Genomic DNA, 17,275 nt, shown 5'->3' on the forward strand with positions numbered 1-17,275 from the left:
ACAAGAGCCACTGTCTCCTTCAACTTGCAGGGGCCTTCGCAGTGCTTAAAGGAATAATAGTATTAATGGCACTGGCCAGAAGCCTGGTGAGTATGTATGTTTGTTGTTGTTTTTTTGTTTTTTTTTTTACAAAGAGGGCACTGCTTACACTGATTGTGCCACCCTGAAGACACTGCAGCAGTGCTTTGATTTGCCAACTCATCAACTCTTGTGTGATATGGTTAAATGCTAGAACTCCACATTCTATATGTTGGCCAGGATTTGCCAGCAACAGAGAGCCACCAGGGAGTATCCTTTGGTTTGCCAGTCAGCTGCCAGACTTCACTAACAAGGACTGAGCATAGATGGCTAACATCTGTGAGGTCTTAATAAAATTTGAGGAGTCAATCCTGATGGTGTGTGGCGATATTGCTAGTGTGAGCTTAACCATACCACTGCTGTCTCTATTGAAATGCTTGAATGTCCATTTGTGCGGGGGCCAGTAGATCACAGTAACACAATACAATGTACAATGGATGAAAGCAAGACCACCCCTTTTTCAATTTCTCAGCACAGATTGGATGAGCGGAAGTGTGTTGTGGACACTGCAGTGTGTAGAATTAAAGGAGAGCTCTACATAAAGAAAATTTGTTTTCTATTTAAAGTACATTAAAGTTAAATAGGTGTGTCTATATAATGTATTACCATATCTGCATGGTTCTGCCACACTGGTAGCTGATAGCAATCCAGGAAGTGAAGAAAAATGGCCTCTGTCAATTCACATAGTCTCCTGCTCCCACCTTAGGAGACAAAGATCCCATGCCTCTGTCTCACATTGTGTGTGTTTGCTGAGTGCAGTGATCATGCAGACAGGGGGCAGGGCGTGATGTCACAGGAGGCTTGGCTGGATCCCCCAATCCCTTGAGTGATTCACCATCTCTGACCAGCCAGAAGCAGCTGCTGTAATTTCGCTGATTGTGCAGTGAAATTAGGGCTGTGTTCACACACGGAGTTTCATTGCAGTACTTCAGCGTATTCACAAAAATTATTAAGTAACACAAGTAAATGATGCAAAACGGCAGAGAGTATCAGAGCCGGCACTGCCAATCCCACCTGGAGAAAAAACGGGGTATAAACAGTATATCCTATGTAAGATAATATCGGATAAAGGCCTTATTGTGCAGCTCAACTTCAAAGATAAAAGATGCTTGATCATAATGTGTGCGTGGAGATGAAAAGAAAAAAAAAATAAATTCAAAAAGTTCTTTACTTTATTTCAATATCAGCGTTACAGGTAGACAACACAACATGCTATGCGGTGTTACAGGTAGAGAATACAGCGTGCTGTGTGGTGTTACAGGTAGAGAATACAGCGTGCTGTGTGGTGTTACAGGTAGAGAATACAGCGTGCTGTGTGGTGTTACAGGTAGAGAATACAGCGTGCTGTGTGGTGTTACAGGTAGAGAATACAGCGTGCTGTGTGGTGTTACAGGTAGAGAATACAGCGTGCTGTGTGGTGTTACAGGTAGAGAATACAGCGTGCTGTGTGGGGTTACAGGTAGAGAATACAGCGTGCTGTGTGGGGTTACAGGTAGAGAATACAGCGTGCTGTGTGGGGTTACAGGTAGAGAATACAGCGTGCTGTGTGGGGTTACAGGTAGAGAATACAGCGTGCTGTGTGGGGTTACAGGTAGAGAATACAGCGTGCTGTGTGGGGTTACAGGTAGAGAATACAGCGTGCTGTGTGGGGTTACAGGTAGAGTACAGTGTGCTGTGTGGTGTTACAGGTAGTGAATACAGTGTGCTGTGTGTTGTTACAGGTAGAGAATACAGTGTGCTGTGTGGTGTTACAGGTAGAGAATACAGTGTGCTGTGTAGTGTTACAGGTAGAGAATACAGCCTGCTGTGTGGTGTTACAGGTAGAGAATACAGCGTGCTGTGTGATGTAACAGGTAGAAAATACAGCGTGTAGTGTGGTGTTACAGGTAGAAAATACAGTGTGCTGTGTGGAGTTACAGGTAGAGAATACAGCGTGCTGTGTGGAGTTACAGGTAGAGAATACAGCGTGCTGTGTGGAGTTACAGGTAGAGAATACAGTGTGGTGTTACAGGTAGAGAATACAGCGCGCTGTGTGGCATTACAGGTAGAGAATACAGCGTGCTGTGTGGTGTTACAGGTAGAGAATACAGCGTGCTGTGTGGTGTTACAGGTAGAGAATACAGTGTGCTGTGTGGTGTTACAGGTAGAGAATACAGTGTGCTGTGTGGTGTTACAGGTAGAGGATACAGCGTGCTGTGTGGTATTACAGGTAGAGAATACAGCGCGCTGTGTGGCATTACAGGTAGAGAATACAGCATTCTGTGTGGTGTTACAGGTAGAGAATACAGCGTGCTGTGTGGTGTTACAGGTAGAGAATACAGTGTGCTGTGTGGTGTTACAGGTAGAGAATACAGCGTGCTGTGTGGTGTTACAGGTAGAGAATACAATGTGCTGTGTGGTATTACAGGTAGAGAATACAGTGTGCTGTGTGGTGTTACAGGTAGAGAATACAGCGCGCTGTGTGGTGTTACAGGTAGAGAATACAGTGTGCTGTGTGGTGTTACAGGTAGAGAATACAGCGTGCTGTGTGGTGTTACAGGTAGAGAATACAGCACGCTGTGTGGCATTACAGGTAGAGAATACAGCGCGCTGTGTGGCGTTACAGGCAGAGAATACTGTGTGCTGTGTGGTATTACAGGTAGAGAATACAGTGTGCTGTGTGGTGTTACAGGTAGAGAATACAGCGCGCTGTGTGGTGTTACAGGTAGAGAATACAGTGTGCTGTGTGGTGTTACAGGTAGAGAATACAGCGTGCTGTGTGGTGTTACAGGTAGAGAATACAGCACGCTGTGTGGCATTACAGGTAGAGAATACAGCGTGCTGTGTGGTGTTACAGGCAGAGAATACTGTGTGCTGTGTGGGTGGGACCACAATGATATGATAAAGTACTGCAAATAATTCAGTAATACAATGAAACTGCAATGTGTGAACGCAGCCTAGATGTTCTGCAACAGATGCGGGCGAGGATTGGGCAGGGTGGAGGAATGTAATGAATAGCTGAGGGAAAGCATTGCATTCTGAAACCGGAACTGCATTCTGGGAACTGCTCAACCAGGAAGTACAGCCACACAGAACAACCCCTCCTCCCCCCCCCCCCCCCAAAAAAAAAAAATAATAATAAATAAATAAATAAAAATAAAATGGATTTCTGGTAGTTTCAGAACTGGGATAGATAGGTCAGTAATTTTTTTTCTTAACCTGTACCTGGAGTTCCCCTTTAATGCCGATTTTAACGCAACTGGATGGAAAGCCATCTTTCTAGTGAGGATAACAAATGGTCTGTTGGCAGTGTTGCACACTTGGCCCACAGGGCTGAGGAGTCAGAGCCAATTTTGGTTTGAATCAGAGTTTGGTTGGAATGTACTCCAGCCTTAAAAAATCTTTCAAAATTTGATCAAATTTTTATATGAATTTTATACATGTTACTCATCAATATATTTTATGTTGTATCAATCTAAAGAACTTTTTCACATACATTTAGTTAGTAAGGGTGAAGCATTTCCTTCATATGGGTTTATGCACAGTGAGGAATTGAAGCAGAAAGTTTTCAGGCAGAATTTAAGCCCCCCATTGACTTCTATAGGATTCCTCTAGCAGATCTACAGCAGAAAATTCTGCAGTGTGAACAACAGAGCAGAAAACCCATTGAACACAATGAGACTTTGCTCTGTACATATTTTACGGGAGGAATTTCAAGCTGAAATTCCTCTTCAATTCCTCGCCTTTTCCTCAGTGTGCACATACCCCATATCAGCCATAAAGCACTGGCCCTAGCAGATAGGGATGGTCAGGGAAAAGCGGTCAGTCACTATTTGGCAGTTTGTTTCTGAGCTGGAGAAGTCTGTGCTGTTCTGATGCTGGATAATTGTAGGTGGTGGAATCATAATAAAGAAGTCCTATTTACCTGCCCCTGTGCCCCCCACAGTGCAGCGTCATGGCTCATGGTCCCCCACCAGGCTCCCGATCCTGTGATGTCATGGCCCCACTCAGCCAATCAGTGACTGAGGTAGGATACACCTGCAGTCACTCACTGGCTGAGCGGGTAGTTGCTGTGGGGCCACGATGATTCATGAGCTGATAATCTAGGCCTATGTATAACCTCTATATCACTTGTATCTGGCATTCTTAGCAGTTTTTCTTTGAATATGGTGAATATATAGTCAGGAACATAGAACATTGTCAGCAGAAAAAAGACCACCTGGTCAGTCTAGTTTTGAGTTCTTCATGACATGGTGGCTGGAGACTAGCGGCACCAACACAAAGAGGAGAATTGGCTTTATATCTTTGCCAAAGGGTGCGTTTACACAGAAAGATTTATCTGACAGATTTTGGAAGCCAAAGCCAGAAATGGATTTAAAAAGGGAATAGATCCCAGTCTTTCCTTTATGACCTTATCTCTGTTTATAGTCTGCTCCTGGTTTTGGCTTCAAAGATCTGTCAGATAAATCTGTCTGTGTAAACGCACCATAATGGTGCATTTACACAGAAAGATTATCTGACAGATTATCTGCCAAAGATTTGAAGCCAAAACCAGGAACAGACTATAAACAGAGATCAGGTCATAAAGGAAAGCCTGAGATTTCTCCTCTTTTCAAATCCACTCCTGGCTTTGGCTTCAAATCTTTGGCAGATAATCTGTCAGATAATCTTTCTGTGTAAATGCACCATTATGGTGCGTTTACACAGACAGATTTATCTGACAGATTTTGGGAGTCAAAGCCAGGAGCAGACTATAAACAGGGAACAGGTCATAAAGGGAAGACTGAGATTTCTCCTGTTTTCAAATCCAATCCTGGCTTTGGCATCCAAAATCTGTCAGATAAATCTGTCTGTGTAAACGCACCATTAGAAGTAGCCCCAGGATCATGTAGGACATTACAAAGAAGTGCTGCTAAGCCAGTTCTACTTTACACCAGCATGACAAATTGCTATTCTAGTGTATAATTGGCCATTTATGAAGGAGCTGGAGCCAGTATGTGATAAAAATTTTGTTGGAATTAGTCAGAGCTGTCGCTTACAGACTCTACTGCCCCGCTTACCAGAGACCCTCGTGTTACAGCCATTTTTGGCAACATGGACTACTGGCTATTCACCTTGCTTGACCCCACGGTATAGAGAGAAGTTCACTTATCTCCTTCCCTGAGAGGTGAGATGTACACAAGTCCAGGTATACCACAAGGGCCAGGTGGAGAAATTGCTCAAAGCCTTCCCCCTCTGTCAATGCAATTGGCAGAGTACTTGGTTGTGTGGGCTAACGAGGAGGGAATATGAGGCAGCATGGCAAACACTGAAAGAAGAACACTATCCAAGTTATGGAACATGTTTATAACACCCTAACAGGTTAAATCCACCAACACGCATTCTAGGATGTCACCGAGGGACAAGTTCTGGAAGTTGGTGTGAGTGTATGTAGTGTACTGCACCAGCGTCCTTCCAGATCACTCTGCACCATTCAACTATTCCTGTCATCTGCTGTCCGAAAACCGCTCAATAAAAGAAAGCTTCCGGCTCGTCTATGTTTATACAGTAGGAACATGGCTATTCGTGGTTTCGATCCCGCCCATATAAAATTGGATATTAATTTTTTTGCAGCGCGCATTTGCTTTGTATTTGTAAAAATTTGTTATAAAACCCAATAAAGAACTATTGAAAAAGAAAAAAAGATAGCTTCCCCATAATGTACAGAAAAAATTAAGAAAAAGATTACAAGTCAGAAACACATTAAAAAACATTTCCGCATCTAAGCAGTATGAAGAAATTAGGACAATAAAACACAGTCAATGAAGAAATATATTGCTTGTTCAAAATGGGGGGAAAAAAACACAAACCTGTCACTACGTTTATGCTGTCCTATCTAAGGGTAGCATAAACTAGTGACAAAGCTGAACAGAATGATGTAATCACTTACAGTGTTCTGTACAACTTATTCAGAGAGATCCTCCTCAATAACATTGACAATTAGTGCTGCTAATCAGCTGTCAATCAGCAGCTGGAGGTTTGGGAGGGGTGTAGCAAGAATCTTATTCTCCTGCATATTAGGAGAACAGCTGAACAAAACTAAGAGATACACCACTCTGTTCAGCATTTCTGTCACTAGCTTATGCTGCCCTCATTTAAAGTGACTACCACCAGGCCCAGGCAGAAGCACTGGAGGCAGGCCGACCCACCCTTAGTGGGAAGAAACCCCGGCCCCTCCATGACGTGACTCCATTAGAATCAATGGAACCCTATCATGGAGGGTGGGTCGGCTGCCTCCAGTGCTTCAGCCTGGGCCTGGTGGTACAGTCACTTTAAGGCAGCATAAACCCAGTGACAGATTCCATTAAAAGGCACAAAAGACTAAATCAATGCTCCCAATTTCAGATAGAGGATTTTCATCCTGTGTCCCATAGAACACTTCACAATGTGTAAAGAACAGAACACACAAGAAAGCAAAGGTTACTGGCATTCCACATCCTTAGGTTGGTCTATGTCCTGTCCTTCCTACTTTTCATATCCAATTCCAACAAATAAGGCAATTCTTCAAGTCCACTTCGCCAATATTTAAATAATCCAGTTTGTGTCATTTTGGGAGGTCCCCAGGAAAATAACATTTATCAACTATGAAGCAGGCGGACACCAGGACATCAGAGCAGCGGAATGTGGGTGACATTGCTGAAGCCAAGGAGGAAAGTGAATATTATTGCTTTCCCCCACCCCCTTCCCCGGTCACTGCCGAAAAAGGGGTCCCGGTCTGAGTATCCCATTAATAGAGATGATCGAACAGCGGAAAATCTTAGGTTCTATAGAACTCGAACCTTGACGAACCTTCCGCATTTGATTCCTGATGCCTTCCTGGTCCGTGGGGAAGGAGGAGACAGCCTGGGTACCGCCTGGAATTTCGGGATACAGCCTTTTTACCTAGACTGAATCCCGGAATCCCAGGCGGTACCCGGGCTGGCTTAGGTTATAGAACCGAAGATTTTCCGCTGTTCGATCATCTCTACCCATTAACTGGCCACACAATTTTTTAAGCAGTGCTGCAGTTTTACTTGCACATTTGTGCACCCTTTAACAATTGTGATAATGCCTGCATTCCAGGTACAACTGCAGTATTACGTGCAAATTTATCAAATAAACACTGTAGTTAAAACTTGCCCACAACATAGCATTGTTTCTTCTAGAGGTGAGCGAATTTACAGTAATAATGAAGTGAACAGCTTTATTTCTGCAATCCGCTCATCAACCAAAACCAGGAGTGGATTGACACAAAAAGGCTATGGCCGCCATTTCAAAACAACGGACGCGGATTTAAAATAACGTCTGTTAGCTGTCATTAAATAGCGTCCATTCCCAAAATGTCAAGTGTGTGTGAACATAGCCTTTCTGTGTCCTCAATCCACTCCTGGTTTTGGTTGAAAAAACACTGAGCAAAATACAGAGCAAAACTACTGTGTGAGAACATAGCCTTACTGTAAATTTGCTCATCTCTAGTTTCCACCAGACGGTGAGATCCCAGTTTCAAAGTTCATTTTACCAACCTGAAGTTTTGTCAGATGCTCATTTGGTTTGCAATTTCACAAGTGACAACCAAAACAGATCATATTAGGAAAACATACCATTATCTTTATAACCACAAATCAAATTAGATTGCCCAGACTGACCCCAAAACAGCAAATGCCCCTAGAAAAGGCAAGTAATCATTTAGGGTGCTTTCACACGTAACAAGAAATCTGCTGCGGATCCCTGCCCTGTACACTTCTCGGCAAACTCACAGCGGGATGCACATCCTGCTGTATGTGTCCACAGCCCGCCCCGTTAACCCCCTCCGCCGGAGTGTACACTTTACCTGGTCCCCGCTACGTCCCGTTTGGCCAATCAGGGAGCTGCCCTGCCGCAGCGCACTGATTGGCAGAGAGGGACGTGAAGACATGGGAGCCCCGAAGCAAGCCAGAGCGGGACCAGGTGAAGTATAGGCTCCGGTGGTGGGGGGTTAACGGGGCAGGCTGCTGACAAACATGTACATCCTGCTGCGAGTTTGTCTGCCCATAGGGCGTACAGGGCCTGGATCTGCAGCGGGTCTGGCTGCGAAATCGCAGCAAGAAATCCGCTGCGGATCAGTTATGTGTGAACGCACCATAAAACTGGATCATGGAGCAAAGTAAGAAGGTGGCCTGGTCTGACTAAGCCTACTTCTTGACACGCATGCACCCTGCCATCTATATAATGTTATTTATCTGGGAAAGAAATGACAGATACAGCGTGGTGGAAATGCTTCTCATAATTAAAAGGGGTCTTCTATAAACAGCAGATATTTAGATCGATATACATGACTGTCTTCAATGAGACCCCCTGACCACATCATAGGGATAGCAGCGTTTGTTGAACAAGGAATTCTGTTTGTTAAAGCCTCCGGTATACTTTGTACAAACCCAGAGTCTGGTTCAGCCATCAGTAAAAAGTGTATTGGCACCCTCCAGAGTCTCCAGAGACAGATGATGTTGATGAAGACAGCTGTCTTATGTGATGGGTTTTCACAGCCAGACACCTTTATTCTTGGAGAGATAAGGTGATGCCAAGGTCGAGCATTCGGGTTATTAAGACAATGGTCTTAAGAATTCTACATATGCTCCTCCTGAGATATCAGCACATAAGCTAGGTACACACAGGAGCCACTGCTAACTGGCTCCTCACTTATATCATATGGAGCTTCTTAAAGTAAATGTACCATCAAGACAAGGCAATTTTTTTTCTTCTGTACCATAACAGCACTAGCACAGGGATCCTGGTCGCACAGTCCTTTTTTTGTTTAAATGCCGCCTGGTTCCCATGCTTGGCGCCGTTCTCTTGTTGTGCATTGTCCTGGTTTTATACACTGGAGGCGGGCCCAGCGCCCCCAGTGTCATAATATCCCCTTCCTCAGTGACACGGCTCCATTAGAATCAAGCAGGGCCATGTCACTAAAGGGAGGGGATATAGTCAGACTGGGGCGCCGGGCCGCTGCACAACAAGAAAACTGGACCAACTGCGTTTTTTGAAAAAAAGGACCGCTCCACCGGGTTCTCTGCGCAGATAAGGTACTGAAAAAAATTCTTGTGTTATCATGATGTAACATTCGCTTTAAAAAACAAAACAAAAAAGCTTGTGAGTAGAATTGTGAATTCACAGAATGGCGGTGTCAGTAAGGGCATCCCTATGACTTCTAGTTTCTGCACATTCCTATTCACATATGTGACATAAAAGCACAGACACTCAGCAAAGCAAAGTTAGACCATGATTTCACTCTGAACTTTATTTACAATACTAACATTTAAAAAATAGGATTGTGTTCTTACAAGTGCACAGAAGTTCTTTACACAAATGTAAATTTACGTACGGTGGGTGTATTTATTCTGTTAAGGTACAGAACTAGGATGTACTTCTGAAGCACAACTTTGATTGCTCTTTAACAGAAATTTAGAGAAAAGCAAAACCTAACAAGGGCCCAGTCACTTAATCCAAAAATGGATAAGCTATGAAATTTATAACCAACGGCATAGTGTCAATGTCTGCCAATATTTCACATTAAGACTCTAGATTCCTCTGGCATTCCTCAAATATTTTCTGGAAAGAATCAGCCAACTCCTGGTTTTTGAATCTAGCAGCAAGTTGCTCAAACTTTCCTTCTCCATCTGTAAAAATAAAATTGGACAAGTTATCAACTGTACTGACATTTTACTCTCACACCCCCATATACCTGGCACAAGTGATAACCAAAGATGTCACCAATCGAGACACTGAAAACAATCATGCCACAGAATTGACAACTGTTCTGTCTAGGGGCAGGGGTAACTGATGTTCAGCAGTTTATCTTCTGACAAGTCAATTCTTTCAGCAGAGAGCCGCAGAGCCCTATACTTAACATTGAGACACTGAGGCAGGCCGAATTCCGAGCTGAGTCTGCGGCAGGGATTCTGCTCGGAATTTCGGCAGTGTGAACGGACCCTCGTACAGGTGTTCCTCACAAGAGAGGTGCCCTATAATTGTGAGTGAGGTGCAGCTGGTGAGGCAGTTTTGACAGTAAACAAGCTGCACAGTTCTCTAAGCCTGAACAATTCTCTTTTTAGCTATATAAGAGTCCGGTTTTGCTTCTTTAACGTCTTAGGATGTCCAGCATAAAATTAAAGGGGGTTATCCAGGATTAACACCCCCCCCCCCCCCCAAAAAAAAATCCCAAACAAGCAAAAAAAAAAAAAAAAAAAAAAAAAAAGCCAATTTCTTGCAAAAACAGCACTACACTGTACCCAAGCAGCAGAACTACACCTAAACTGAGAACAAGAGTGGTGCTGTTTCTGGAAGAAAAAGGCCATGAGTTTGTAACCCTGGAAAAGGTTTCAAGCCAAGCTTTTTCTAATTGTTGGCAAGGACTATATGCATTTGTAAGCGAAGCCCAAACATCACCATGTTCTGGCTGGTAAGGCACAGAAGTTTTAGTTTATATGTCTATGTGCAACAGGCGTAAACTGGTTTAATTTTCATTAGGGAATTACTGATATAGTCTTTATTTTCCAGCAAATACGTACCTGAAAAATCCTGTGCTGCCCAAACCAGAGCATTATTAGACGTGTTTAAGGGTGCCAGTTTTATTTCTTTTGAGATCATGTGGTTAGCACACACTTTCAATACTTGGTCTCGACGCATGAGAACACGGTAATATTTCTTTTCTTGGTGGAAAAGGATTTTTAGCTCTCCTACTCCTCTTTCCTTCCACTGATTGACATCTCTGTCCCACCGGTATAGCTTCACTCGCTCTTTAAAAAGCATCTCTTCATCTTCTTCTCCTGATTTAACTTCCACCTTAGCAAATCATATAAAAAGGCAGTTATAGTGCATGTAGCTTAACGAGAACTTGGTTTCACCAATGTGATCAGTCTCCCAATCTTAAAATAATTCTTCTACTCAGGTATTTGTGCAATACACTCTAATGGTGCGTTTACACAGACAGATTTATCTGACAGATCTTTGAAGCCAAAGCCAGGAACAGACTATAAACAGGGAACAAGTCATAAAAGGAGAGACTGAGATTTCTCCTCCTTTCAAATCCATACCTGGCTTTGGCTTAAAAAATCTGTCAGATAAATCTGTCTGTGTAAACACACCATTACTCTAATTTTTTATACATTTGTTGCATTTTTAACCCTTTAACTATACAGCCTATTTTGGCCTTGTGTATGCTACAAAATTTTATTTTTCCCACCTTCTGAGAGCCGTAACTCTTAAATTTTCCATGTATAGTGCTGAAGGACTTATTTTTTGCAGAATCGATTGTACTTTGTAAAGACTTTCACTTTACCATAAAATATAGAGCAAAACAACAAAAAAAATTGTTTGTTGGACGAAATTGAAAAAGGAAACAATAATGCAATACATGTGGGGGAATTTTGCACAGAGCACTTTACAGTAAAATAAAATGTCACCTTGATTCTGTAGGTCACTTACAATGACAATATCCATGTTTAAAATAGCTCTTTAATTATTTTACTACTTTTAACCTTGTCGTATTCTGATCCCTAAAATCGTTTTATTTTTCCATTAATGGGGCGGTTTAAAGGCTTTTTATTTGCGCCATTCACAGGTGCAGGATTAATAACATTACATTTTTTTACATGTAATCAATAAAACATTACTTATACTGTTGAGTGCTATGCCACTGCATAGCATTGATCAGTCATATCTGCACACAGCAACCTAAAGTCTGCCCAAGGAAGACTATGAGCACATCTGCCCTTCATCCTGCCAAAAAAGCCTACTTCACCTCTCCAACTCTTGTCCAACACTCCAAAACGCATCCTTGATACCTTTAAGCCCCAAGTTGAGACACCTATCACTGACCCCTGTGGTCTCCTACTTCAAATCTAAAATCAGCTCTGACATTACCTCCCAGCACTAAAATCCCATAAAGTCCCTCTCCCACTTCCAAGTCTCCAAGCTCCTCGTCCCATAACCTGCCCCAGCGATCCTATTCCCTCACACCTCATCCAGCCACTCTCTCCTGCCATCATTACTCACCTCACTAAAGTATCCAACTCTCCCTCTCCTCTGGTATCTCTCCATCATCTTTCATATATTCTATTATAACCTTGCAATTAACTATTGACCGGTCTCTAAACACCCTCTCATCTTTAAACTCTTTGAACATTTTGGTCTATTCTCAGCTAATCTGCTATCTCTCAGATAACTCTCTGATCAGCACCCTACTTCCAGTCCTTTTATTCCAGTGAAACCACTCTCACCATAGTGTCAATCGTTCCCCTGAAGGCAAAGTTACAAGAAACAGTGTTTGAGACCATAGATCACCAGCTCCTCCTCTCCATGCTCTTCTCTCTTGGCCTAAAAGGACTGTTTTCTCCTAGTTTTCTTCTTACCTTACTGACCGTGTATCCTATCAGTGTATCCTTCTCTGGCTTTACTTCTTCATCTTTACCTCTTACTGTTGGGGTTCCCCAGGGATCAGTCCTAGGTCCCCTCCTCTTCTCCCTCTATATGGCCCCCATTGGAAGTTACACCTTCAATACCATCTCTATATGCTGAGCACACCCAGCTATAAACCTCCTATTATATCAACCCTGCATTCTTACAAAACACCAGTGACTGTGTATGCTCTAATATTATGACCTCTCTATTTCTCAAACTCAATACTAAAAAAGAACTTCTTGTGTTCCCTCCCTCTAACCAACTTAATCATGACATCTCACTCTCAGTCTGTGTTACTTGCATAACTCCAAGGCATCAAGCTCGATGTCTGGGGGTTATGCTAGACTCTGACCTTTTATTCCCTTATTCAAACTCCTGCATGCTACTGTCACCTACACCTCAAAAACATCTCCAGAACTCACCCATTTTTCACCATTGATACAGCTCAGACTCTTACTTTTGTCCTGATCCATTCTTGTCATGACTACTGTAACTCCCTACTAATTGGTCTTCCTTTCTCTAAACTCTCTCTCCCCCCCCCCACCTTGCTTTGTAAACTCACATTGAGACATGTAAGTTTGCCTACCAAAACAAAGGTCACATGTTAAACATGCAACAAAACCCAACCTAATAGATATGTCTGCCTATGAGCCAAACATCTAAACATGTCGTCTACAACTGGGGAGCAAACACAGGAATAACTTCCATTCATTATTACCTCTGGTAACGAAACAATGGGTTCAAAATGGACATCATCACAGTGAACCACCTCTTCGTCACTTTCACCTTCATTCTCTGCCTTTTGGCCCACAGAGCTAAACACAGCTGCGCCCGTATTTGCCCACTGGAAATTAGTGTCTGCAGGATTTGAAAACACAACAGAAAGAAAAATTTTATCTATTTAAATCCACAAATATGTGCAGCAATCCAATGATGTAGTGGTCAAAAGTAAATATCTATTACAAAAATCTAAATCATCATATGCCATTCATATTTTCATTGCAGGGTATGACAGATGAAGAGTATAATAGGTAGGGGTCAAGCAGCATGTTTTATGGCAAACCTGCAGTTGGAATGTAGCAGTGGTATGAAGGTATGAAAATGGGTTGTGAAGACTATATGAAAGCTTTTGCTGATATTGCTGATCTTATGTGTGAAGCATGTGGAAAAGTCCTCAAGTAAGATGAAAGATGTAGAGCTTGGTGGCAATATATATACAGGAAAAGAGGTGGAAACCATATGTACAAGAACTAACATGATTTCACAACCTACCTTTGGAACCAAAAGCAAAATCCCCATTGTTTGATGCCAGGTCAGCAAATGACATTCCTGATCCAGAGTTTAGGCCAAAGGAGAAGTTGATCGCTAACAAGATAGCATACAAAAGAGGATATTGAAAAAATACTCATATTAGCACATGTTCAAGAGTAAGGGCCAGTGTTCACACTGAATAATACTGTCGGAATTTCAAGTGGACTCCGCTTCAAGTTCTGCCTGTCCTATTCTTTTAATAGGATGCCTCATGCGTCCTTCACCAAAAGAATTCCCATGTCAATTATTTTGGCGGAAAAAAACAGAGGGTGCACAAGGCATCCTATTCAATGAATAGGACACTCAGAACTTCAAGCGGAGTCCACTTAAAATTCCCCCAGAATTATTCAGCGTGAACAGGCCCTAAACACAGCAAGTGGGGGCTGAAACACACAACTTTTATAATTGTTTTAACAACCTACTGTATATATTTTCACAAGCTTGTATGTATGTGTACATTTACTAGATGCAGCTTAACACCATGTATACCTCTTATAGAGCCCTGCCCTTTATATGTTGTTACTTCTCTGGAGTGTGGGAAAAATCATAAATCTGTGTGCAATATTTGACTGTTGTTACTGTACTAGTGCACATTATGCCTGTGGTTGCAGAGTAACCCCACATACCTGTGCTTGTAGAATCTGGCTGAGCGTCTTCTGTTTTTGTTGATAAGTTCACAGGTTCTGGGGCAGAGGTTTCTGTTTTTTCTTGTGCTGTGGATGGAGTGATGGAGGCTGCAGCTGTTCTAACACCTTCCTCTGTTTCCCCGAGTCCCTACATAAATAATATTTCAGTACAGTAAAAAATACAATATCTATATAAAAAATTGCAGAGATACACAAAAGGTCTTCAATTTAACCCATACAAATACTTAATTTCTCAGACACCGCAGCTTCCTGTGCTTAGCTGCAGAAATCTTCTGCAATAAAAAGGTTTAGCCATCACTATATAGTTGTGGGGAAGTACATATATCCCACATGAAAATGTACCAACTGCAGTTTCTCACTGTGTACAGTGCTTATCTAGAGTCTCTCCTATACACTTTGACACAACAGTTCAATTTAAAAAGCTCTTTAGATGTTTGAGGCTAAAGCATGCCTGGTACAATGTCAGGTGTTTGCCAAGCCTGTATAGTTCCAATGGAAAAATAAAAACACATTTAGAGGGGGAAACAAAAAGAAAACTGAAATAATGTGGTTGCACATTTGCATTCGTTATGCGATAATCCTAACATCATCCCACGGTACTGGGGAATAAATGGCGGCATGGTTTCAGCCACATTCTAAGTGTGTTTTAAACACAGCCTAAGGGTGCCTTCACACCTACACACTCGCAGCGTAAATCTCGCAGCGAGTCTGGCAGGTCCCGGCAGTTCACAGTCACGACATACGCCAGCCGCTTAACCCCTTCTGCTGCCGCCCGGCTCCCGCTCTGTGTACATTACCTGTCTCTCGCTGCAGGGGGTCCCGACGTACTGCTCTCTCGCCCGGCCAATCAGTGTGTTGCCCAGCCACAGGCACTGATTGGCTGGGCGGGAGAGCAGTACGCCGGGACCCCGTGCAGGGAGGAGAGGTAATGTATACAGACACAGCGGGGGATCCGGGCGGCAGCAGAAGGGGTTAAGGGGTCGGCAGAATTACATACACGCAGCGGTCGTTCAGACTTACACTCAGCGGTCGTTGTTCAACTGCCAGACTCGCAGCGAGATTTACGCTGCGAGTCGGTAGGTGTGAAGGCACCCTTTTAAAGTCCCTGTCGTTATAACTTTCAAAATCTAAATCAACAGTAGATGTGATATAAGGCAAGTTTGCAATTTACTCATTTTATTCTTTTTATTTTTTTTTATTTTTTTAGTTATCATGGAAAAAATGAAATTTTGGTTTTCTGACATTTTTTTCTCAGTCAGAAAACAGGAAGTCCAGTGTTTCCCAGGCCATCTAAGCACTCACAGAGAGAAGGCAGTCATGTGATTGATGGAAACATTGAGCCGTGACTCTCTGTACTGGCCGGGATTCCTGGGTTTAGTCTGTTTTTTTTCAACCAGCACAAGTCTTAAAAACCTTCAGGAGACTGGACCTGGATTTCTAGTAAGTTCAGCTTTGTTTTACAGCATAACAACAACAAATAATAATGAATGTATATGGCAAACTTGCTTTATCATATCTACTGTTGATTTAGATTTTGAAAGTAATAACGACAGTGACACTTCAAACATTTAAAAATAATCCTCTATTGGCCACACATCTCATCTCTCTCACATCCGAAGATCCATCTTTTCCCAGCACCTGGACTATTATTTGTTGAGAGACACAAGGTATATTGCTCCTGAGGGCAGCTCACTACCAGGATCCATCTCTTGGCTGACAAGCAGATTGGCAAGTACTAATCCCCAGATACCATCAAATTTCTGAGCTACATCTGAAGTATGTGTCGGGATACTGGCACAAACGTATTTAGCGGCAAAATCTCAGCATGCTCATAGCCAGATGTGGTCTACTAGTGACTGTTTGGTCCATTTAAAAATTTTAACTTTGATTTTGTGAAAAAGCACAGTCACTAGTATACTATGTTCAGTTTATTAAAGTGAATGTGCCTTCAGTGGCATATGTGGCCATTTCCTTTTCCAGGTATCATGACGTCTACTTCAGATATAGCCCTGAAACCGGACATTAATATAGCTTAATGCAAACAACCATAACCAAGAATAAAGATTGAGCAGGCTATTACGGTCAGGTTACTCTCACCATGACTGGTTACTGACCATTTTACATGCAACAACATATCAGATGCAATTTTGTTTTGCGTATGAAATAGGTCCCAAAAGCACATGGCCACCAGTGCACAGGGCGATATTCATATTGTCAGCTGATGGCATGTTTTTAAGGTGTTTGAACATAGTTGTTCAATTGGCTAACATATGGGGATTCTTTACTGTAAAAGCATTGAGAATATGGAACTCTCTGCCACATGATGTTGTCATGGCTGATTCACTAAGTTCAAGGGAGGCCTGGATGTTTTTCTTGAAAAATATAACATTACAAGTTATAAGCACTAGATTACATGTGATAGAATGTTGTTTCAGGGATTTATTCTGATTTTGAGTCAGGATAGATTTTTTTATTTTTTTTTTAACCTGTGATGGGGCAATTGGCATCTGCTTCAAAGGTTTTTGCCTTCCTCTGGATCACCACAGTAGGGTTTCTGTAGGCTTATTAACTATGTTAGGGTATGTGCACACTGCTTAAAACAGACGTAAACTCCTTTGCGTAATCCATCGCTCGCGGACAGTGGCGGGCATGCACGTCTCTGCCCGTGTCATAGACTCCATGCTATGCACGGGCGGATTCCTTCCTCTGTCCAAAGAATGAACTTGATCATTCTTTGGACGGAAGAAGGAATCTGCCCGTGCATAGAATAGAGTCTATGACACGGGCGGAGACGCGCGCGCCCGCAA

The 17,275-nt window shown here is 42.6% G+C and overlaps 1 protein-coding gene across 2 annotated transcripts in view; it reads right to left on the reverse strand.

Moving 5' to 3' along the window:
* Positions 1–9,331: 9,331 nt before the first annotated feature.
* LOC138792882 (E3 SUMO-protein ligase RanBP2-like) overlaps positions 9,332–17,275 on the reverse strand; it is a 59,952-nt gene continuing 52,008 nt past the window's right edge. For both annotated transcript variants that reach the window (XM_069970923.1, XM_069970922.1), the window contains exons 24-28: positions 14,448–14,595; positions 13,783–13,875; positions 13,229–13,368; positions 10,620–10,893; positions 9,332–9,728 (exon numbers count right to left, since the gene is read on the reverse strand). In XM_069970923.1, coding sequence (XP_069827024.1) covers positions 9,622–9,728; positions 10,620–10,893; positions 13,229–13,368; positions 13,783–13,875; positions 14,448–14,595 — 762 coding nt within the window. In that variant the 3' untranslated portion in view covers positions 9,332–9,621. The remainder of the gene's footprint in view (positions 9,729–10,619; positions 10,894–13,228; positions 13,369–13,782; positions 13,876–14,447; positions 14,596–17,275) is intronic.

Source organism: Dendropsophus ebraccatus, chromosome 5, assembly GCF_027789765.1.
Source record: "Dendropsophus ebraccatus isolate aDenEbr1 chromosome 5, aDenEbr1.pat, whole genome shotgun sequence".
Classification (NCBI taxonomy): domain Eukaryota; kingdom Metazoa; phylum Chordata; class Amphibia; order Anura; family Hylidae; genus Dendropsophus; species Dendropsophus ebraccatus.